General features: G+C 43.3%; 1 protein-coding gene across 1 annotated transcript; it reads right to left on the reverse strand.

The window, feature by feature from the left end:
- Nucleotides 1-1,115: 1,115 nt before the first annotated feature.
- On the reverse strand, nt 1,116-6,971 carry LOC117184855 (uncharacterized). The gene is made up of 2 exons (XM_033383913.1): nt 6,800-6,971; nt 1,116-1,921 (listed from the first exon to the last, which is right to left on the reverse strand). Exon 2 carries the CDS (start codon nt 1,620-1,622, stop codon nt 1,185-1,187), a length of 438 nt encoding a protein of 145 aa, XP_033239804.1. The 5' UTR covers nt 1,623-1,921; nt 6,800-6,971; the 3' UTR covers nt 1,116-1,184.
- Nucleotides 6,972-8,281: the final 1,310 nt, after the last annotated feature.

Genomic DNA, 8,281 nt, shown 5'->3' on the forward strand with positions numbered 1-8,281 from the left:
TCATTGGCGAAATAATTATGTTCAAATTCTGAGCCTTGAACTATTTTTTTAATATTAGTTTCCTCTTTTGAAAACATATCCTAAAGATTCATTAGGTTCTTAATGCGGGATTTAAAATATTCTGGTTTCTGCTTCCTTTCAGCAGAATCCTTTTTATAATTTCGTGCCAGGCTCTGAATCTCTTCGCCTGTGGCAAGCTGCCTGTCTAGCATAACAATAATGCTTGATGATGCCATTTTATTTTATTTATTTTAATACTTTGACCCGATGGAGGTAATTTATTTGTCACTATAACTGGTTGTGCCTCTACTCACAACCACGAAGATGGTCAAAGTATCTCAATAAATATTTATGACACTGGAATTCTTGTTTCCAATTCCATCTTAGTTGACTGTGTTGGTTGAGTTAGATCCAAATAACACCAATTAAGTTTTCCTTCACCGAAGTTTTGAAATCACAACTCTGGGTGTTGTATGTTGTATGTGTGTAAATTGGTCGCCAAGTTGACCAATTATGTAGGATTTTCCAACTAAATCCAAGTTCCAAACAACAATCCAGATGAACGGTTAAGTGTCCAAAAGTCGGGGGTCACCAAATGAACAAATCAAATGAATCTGATGATGTAGATTTACTTGATTCTGCTGATTGTCAATATGACAATCGTATGCTGAAAATGTAAATTTGTATGCTACCGGTTCATGTGCCAGTAACAAATGGTCGCCGCAATCGGTACTTGAACAAATTGGGCTTCGAAGATGTGAATACGTCAGAGTTTTCTTTCGTACTGATTTTATTTGGTAAAATGCGAGGTTTATATACAAGTTCTATGAGTATAATTGTTTACTTAGGATATTAGAAGAGTTTTTCTAATTAATTACCGAAAACTTTGGGTGGCTGTAATTTAAATTATTCATTTGGCGGGGCGAAAAACTTGATACGCTCGATCTATTTCAAGGTTGGCGAACAACTATATTTTCTTCACAATTCAAATCTCTTACTCTAGCTATCCTACGGTGGCAAAGCGGGGCGAATTCGCCAAGAGCGAGAGAGCGAGCTTTTATTGGGCTCCCACTTTGCCCTAGCCTAACTTACACTAGACTTCATAATTCAGATCAATAACTAATAATCGCCGCCATGGATGGAAGGCCACGCAACACCGGCCCCGTTGAACGCCTGCATCGGCTTCAACACATTGGGAGCGGCGCTAATTTGTGTATGGGCCGCCGAAAAACCGCTCCAGTGCTAGTCCTTATTTCGACGACCCTGACCATGCCGTCCTCTCCTGCGTGCGTGGCTATGACCCTCCCTACGAGCCACTCCTGAGGCGGCAGATTGTCCTCGGCCACGATGACGAGGTCTCCTTCCTCGAGGTTCGGTTGCTGCTGGTGCCATTTGCCCCGAATTTGCAGCCCCAGGACATATTCGCGGGACCATCGCTGCCAAAACGCTTGCCTGACTGACGAGACAAGTCGCCATCGCCGCAAGCAACTGATACTCTCCTGGTCCGGAGTCCGCAGTGCTGGGGGGGCGATGAGCGACCCGCCTGTCAGCAGGTGCCCGGGTGTTAGGGCCTCGCCGTCGCTTGGATCTTGGCTGATGGCTCCCAGCGGCCTCGAGTTCATTATGGCCTCGATGCCGACGAGGACTGTGGCGAGCACTTCGGCGGTTAGGCGCGCTGCCTACCGCCCGTAGGAGTAGGCTCTTGGCAGTTTTTACACCTGCCTCCCATAGCCCTCCCATGTGAGGAGCTCGCGGCGGTATGAACGCAAATTCGCATCCGTTTTTTGACGCAAAGTCGCGAATTGCGTCTCCCTGCTCCTTGAACCTGATCCGCAGAGCGCTGAGATGGCGGCTCGCTCCGACGAAGTTCGTCCCGTTGTCGCAATGAACGACTTGGGGATATCCTCGGCGCCCGACGAACCTTTGGAAAGCCAACAAAAAACAGTCAGTGGTTAGATCGGAAACTATTTCTAGGTGAACCGCCTTGGACGCAAAACAAACAAAAAGCGCAATGTATGACTTGTATGGGGGCCTTCCGCGAATTTTCAATGTCGTGTGCACTGGTCCACAAAAATCAACGCCGCAAATTGAAAATGGGCGGAGAGCACGGAGTCGATCTGCGGGTATATTCCCCATGAGTTGCGTCAGCAATCGAGGCTTGTATTTAAAACAGCGCATACATGATCGAGATGTCTGACGGCAGACCTCCTGAGCGTTCACTATCCACACGCTCTGTCGAAGGATGCTCACAAGTGCTCGTGGGCCGACATGAAAATTCGAATGGTGCAGATGACGAATATAGCTTCGCACGAATTGCGAGCGCTTAGTCAAAAGCAGAGGAAACTTGGCATCGTATGATATAGGAGCTTTGGCCAGTCGCCCCCCCACTCGCAACAATGAAAAGTTACACCAAGTCCCTGTGTCTTCATGGATGAATGGGTTCAACCGCTGAAGACTAGGACCAATTGTAGATCCTTTCCTAACCTTTTCGATTTCTCCTTGATACTCGTGATGCTGGACGATTTCGACAATTTTATAAAAGGCTTCATTGTATTCGGTCGGTGAGATAGTTTTTTCGAATTTTAGGCTTGGGTCTTTACATTTTCTTATAAAGCGGAACACATACACGAACACTCTAAGCAGTTTCAGGTGTGACGAGAATCCCTCGATGACATCTAACAGCTCCGAACTTCGCACAGCCGCGGTCAGCCCGACCGCAGTCTTCCTCTTTTCCAGCTGAAGATCATCGGAGTGTTCGAAATGAGCGTTCTTGGGCCAGTTCTCTTCTTCCTCTTTCAGAAATGATGGTCCTTCGAACCAAATTGACTGAACGATTTCGTCGACGTCACAACCTCTTGAGACAATATCTGCTGGGTTCTGTTTCGTGGGTACATGCCGCCACGTAGCATCATCTGACCACTCTTGAATCTCAGCCACTCTATTTGAAACGAAAGTCGACAACGACGATGGATGAGACCGGATCCAATGGAGAGTTACCTCTGAATCCGACCAATAAACGACTCGTTCAATGGGCACGTTTAATAGGGGCTTGATTCTGTGACAGAGATCTGCGAGAAGGTGAGCGGCACATAACCCAAGCCTTGGGAGCGTTTTGGTCTTGAGCGGCGCTACTTTATATTTCGAAGTCAACAATGATACTTTTAAACCTTCTGCAGTTCTGCTACGTATATAGACGCACGCTCCATACGCTCTCGTGGAGGCGTCAGCAAAGGCATGTATTTGAACCGGTGACATCGGATCGGAATACACAAACCGAGATATGGATATGTATTCCAATTGAGATAGTGTATTTTTCAACTTATTCCACGCTGTTTCCAAATGCAGCGGGATCGACTCGTCCCAATCTAGTTTGTTAAGCCAAAGCTCCTGCAATAGGATCTTGCCTTTTATAACGATAGGACTTAATAAACCAATGGGGTCAAACAACTTTGATGTCACCGATAGTATGTTCCGTTTTGTCGCTCGGAGACCCATAACTGAATTGTCAATTTTGAACTTAAAGGCATCGTCAGTAGGTAACCATGAGATTCCTAACGCCTTTGTCGACTCTGAATCCGAGATTGTTATGGGTTTGGCTGTGCTCTCAGATGCGGTGATCTCGGGTGAGTTTGAAAACCACTTAGTCAACTCAAACCCTGCGGTCTGAAGAACCTGAGACACTTCGGACTTAATTTCCCTTAGCTCCTCTACGCATGCAGCACCAGTCAACAAGTCATCGACGTAAAAGTCGGACCCAATAACGTTAGCAGCTCTAGGGAATGAGAGCTTCGCAGACTCACTCAACCTTTGCAAACACCGGATAGCTAAGAATGGGGCTGGTCCAGTCCCATAGGTTACAGTGTTGAGCTTGTATAATCTCAAGGATTCAGAAGGGTCTCTTCTCCACACTATGAGCTGAAACTGCCGATCCGCTTCGTTCACCATCACTTGGCGATACATCTTTTTAACATCAGCAGTCAGGGCAAACCTGTGCAGACGGAAACGGAGCAGTGTCGAATATAATTCCTCTTGAATAGTAGGTCCCACCATCAGAATGTCGCCACCTGTGAGGACGTCTTGGACGAAGCATCGAATACGACTCGGAGCTTGGTAGACGTACTTTGGGGCCTCAGAACACACTGATGAGGGATTACGTAGTGTGGAGTAGAAGGAATCGTATTGTCAGTAGGAGACATATGACCTAAGGAGAGGTACTCTTCCATGAATTCCAAGTACATTTTCTTCAACTCAGGGTCACGATGCAATCGTCTTTCAAGCGACAAAAACCGCCGTTTCGCAACCTCAAGGGAGTTGCCTAAACAATTTGGATCTGATTTAAACGGGAGCCTTACTTCGAACCGACCTGATGATAGTACCTGAGTCGTCTTACGATAGTGTTCTTCACATAGCTTGTGCTCAGGTGTGGCAATTTTCTTGGTAGATGGCATTTCTTCCAGTGACCAAAACTTTTTCAGGGTCCTATCGATGGATACTAGCAACTCTTCACTGCAACTCAAACTGTTTGTAATTTGAGGAGCAGAACTCCTGGAAACATATTTTCCCGACACAACCAAACCAAGAAGGGTTTTCTGAAGAGTTGGAAACCTTGGACCTTGTTTAATTTGACCAACAGCTAATAATTCAAAGAACGATTCTGCTCCAATTAACATATCTATTCTTTGTGGCTTGTAGAAATAAGGGTCTGCCAATGGTAGGTTCTCTGGGATTCGCCAGTCAGTCACATTCACTGACTGGTCAGGGTGATAACCTGAAATTGATTTCAGGATCCAAAAATCAAAGGAGAACTCACTACCATTTATTCGCGACTTCACCACTGTGTGTATTTTATCCTTTACTTGAGAATTAGATTCACCAATTCCAAGCAAGTTAATACAGGACTCCTCTCTACGGATCTGTAAGCGATTAGCGAGGTCCTCGGTAATGAAATTTGTTTGTGATCCAGAGTCGAGCAGAGCTCTGGCCAGAATGTGTTCACCGCTCTTAGTTCGGACGCTTACGATCGACGTAGCCAGAATTACCCTGTCCAACGCTGTCGCATGCAAAACATGTGACGTGGAAGGTTGATTCTGATTTGATAGAGGGGAAGGACTCTTTTGGGGTGGTGGCAACGCGAGACTATTGGCCGACACTGTGTATCGATGCAATAATGTATGATGTGAGCGGCTGCACACTCGACATTTATTGGCTTTGCATTTTACAACAGCGTGGTCTTTTCGCAGACAATTAATGCATAAGGATGCCGACTTGGCAAACTCAAACCTTTGCATCACCGAGAGACGCGAAAATGGAGGGCAATTTGACACTACATGGTCTCCTGAATTGCAGTAGCTACAAGTTTGCTGAGTTCTACTGTTGGTGGAAGTGGAAGAACAAGCAAATGAACTGCGATTATGTTGCTTGCTTGGCATGACTTTGTCTTGCCTTGGCTTGGTCGATTCTTCAGCAGACAGATGCTGGTATCGACGATTCAAGACTTTCTCAAAGTCGGACCAAAGCGGCAACTTCTCATAAGTAAGCTGTTCATCCCACTTTTGTTTCGTCACTGGGTCGACTCTGTTTAAAACGAGATGAATGAGCATTGCATTCGAAATTTTTGTATCATCTCCGATCGACAGTAACGATCCGTAAATCGACGAAACAGTATCGATTAGAGTTCTTAGAGATGATGCAGATTGATGCGACATTCTCGGCAGATTGAACAATGTGGAAATATTATTATAGCCATGGCCTTTTCATAATTTGCCTCGGTGACTTGGAACGCCTTTATTGTTCCTAATGCTTCATCAGAGAGGCACGAAATCAAATGATTAAATTTTTCGATCACCGGTACGCTTGTGTCGCTATGGTCTAGTCTCTCAAAAAGGCTAATGAAATTTTTGAATTCCGAGTGTTTACCACTAAATTTGGGTAATGCCGATTTCGGAAGTCTAGCATGAGTTGGGGCTGAAGAAGACACTGGCTTCGTCTCGCTTGCTGCATCAAAGGCGGCGATAAGCGACATTATCTTTCCTTTGGTGACAATTATCAGCTCTTCCAACTCGGCTGCATATGCATCATCACCTGTTATGTCCTCGATTTGCTCCTGCAAATGGTTAGCCTTTTCAATTGAAGCATTCAAACAATCCAATCTAACCCTTGATCTAATCGATCCTCTAAGCGGCGAATGCTTTTTACTCTACTTTTGAGCTTAATCTTTAAGTCTTCAAGAGTGGGTTTACTTTTTTCTGCCATAATGGTTGTGTTTCTATTTATTTATTTATTATTATTATTTTTTTTTTTAATTTTTGAACGAGAACGATAATTGAAAACGAATTTTAATTGAATGTCGAGGCACGAGGTATCAAGGGAAAGAGTTGTTGCAAGTAACAGCCGAAAACAATATACCCGTTAGATACAGGGTAGCGCGTCACTTGGCAAGTAACAGCCGAAACAAATATACCCGTTGGATACACGGTAGCGCGTCACTTGGCAAGTAACAGCCGAAAACAATGATTGCAGTAAACGAAAGATGTATGTATGTATGTACATATAACTGTTGCGTCCAAATAGCGGTTCACATATGTATGTCTGTTTGTGTCGATATGTATGTATGTATTTATGTTTTTAGTTATATTTATGCAGTTACTAACAAAATTCATGCAATCAAGCTCTACTATACATATATGTATCATACGTCTGTGCCTAGAATTGAAGGCGATGTGCAATGTTTTCAGCACAAGACACCTCAAAGAGAGATCTGAATGTCTTTTGCTCAGCATTCAATTTTCTGCACAAATACCTCTGATTCCTCTTTTGGATCTTTGAATCCAACTGCTACTTTCCTGTCTCTTTCGCAGGGCATCCCTCGGCGGTAGCAGAATTTGCACAAAAATTATTGTTGGCGCGACCGACGCGATGATATTTTACAAAAAAATTGATTGCCGATTGCACACACACACGACGCGGGCAACGAATATGTTTGCATATGTATACTGCAATTTCTTGTGTCACTGTCACTTGTTTTTTGTTGCCTATAATTCACTTTACAGCCCACCCGGGGGCGCCATGAAAAATTAGAAGAGTTTTTCTAATTAATTACCGAAAACTTTGGGTGGCTGTAATTTAAATTATTTATTTGGCGGGGCGAAAAACTTGATACGCTCGATCTATTTCAAGGTTGGCGAACAACTATATTTTCTTCACAATTCAAATCTCTTACTCTAGCTATCCTACGGTGGCAAAGCGGGGCGAATTCGCCAAGAGCGAGAGAGCGAGCTTTTATTGCGATCCCGCTTTGCCCTAGCCTAACTTACACTAGACTTCATAATTCAGATCAATAACTAATAATTGTGGCCATGGATGGAAGGTCACGCAACAGTATGTTTAATTAGTTCTGAGTATAATATTGCTAGGGAAATGTGTTATATATTGACCACATGCAGGTCATCCAGAATATGTTTAATGATAGTGCTGTAAATATCTTAACAGTGTATTTACACAAATGCATGCAGCTGTCCGTTGTATATTTATTTAGGTCTTTTTATTTAGAGGTATTTATATTTAGAGCATATTATCGTTTATTCATTTAGGTGGCTGGGAAATCTTAACCTTTTATGGCTAGCTATTTGTTTAGGTCTAATCATACGATTTTGTATTTTAATTGAAATCGTACACTACCTTAACCAAGATGTATGACCCCTTAGGCTGGTTGTCTTCAGTGACACTTATCGGAAAATTATTTATTCAAAAACTTTGGCTAGCAGACAAAAATTGGGATGAAGAATTATCAGAACAGGGTACTCGGGAATGGACTTCGTTGAAAAATAGTTTAACAGAGTTAGAGAGTATTCGGATACCAAGATGGCTAAATTCTCAGCACAATAAGTCGATGCAAATTCATGGGTTTGCCGATGCATCCGAAAAGCCTTATGCTGCCGTAGTGTATGCCAAGGTAGATAGTTCTACAATTATAATAGCCAGAAAAAGCTAAATTAATCCAAAGAAGAATCGGAAAACTATTCCAAAATTAAATTAAAATTAATTCAACGGGTGAAAGTAGCGGTCGGAAGTAATGTAGAGTGTTATGCCTGGAGTGATTCTACTATTACTCTAGCCTGGATAAAGAATGGAGACAATAAAGACAAGTTTATTAGGCGTCGAACTGACGAAGTAAGAAAGATTAAAGAAATTAAATGGGGTCACGTTAGAACTGAAGACAATCCAGCAGATGTAGCATCAACGGGCATTAGTGCAGATAAGCTAAAAGATTTAAAGATTTGGT

Source organism: Drosophila pseudoobscura, chromosome X (assembly GCF_009870125.1).
Source record: "Drosophila pseudoobscura strain MV-25-SWS-2005 chromosome X, UCI_Dpse_MV25, whole genome shotgun sequence".
In the NCBI taxonomy this organism is placed as follows: domain Eukaryota; kingdom Metazoa; phylum Arthropoda; class Insecta; order Diptera; family Drosophilidae; genus Drosophila; species Drosophila pseudoobscura.

Bases quoted from the DNA above. Each gene is read 5' to 3' on its own strand.
- LOC117184855 (XM_033383913.1), bottom strand. From the start codon at position 1,622: ATGAACTCGAGGCCGCTGGGAGCCATCAGCCAAGATCCAAGCGACGGC.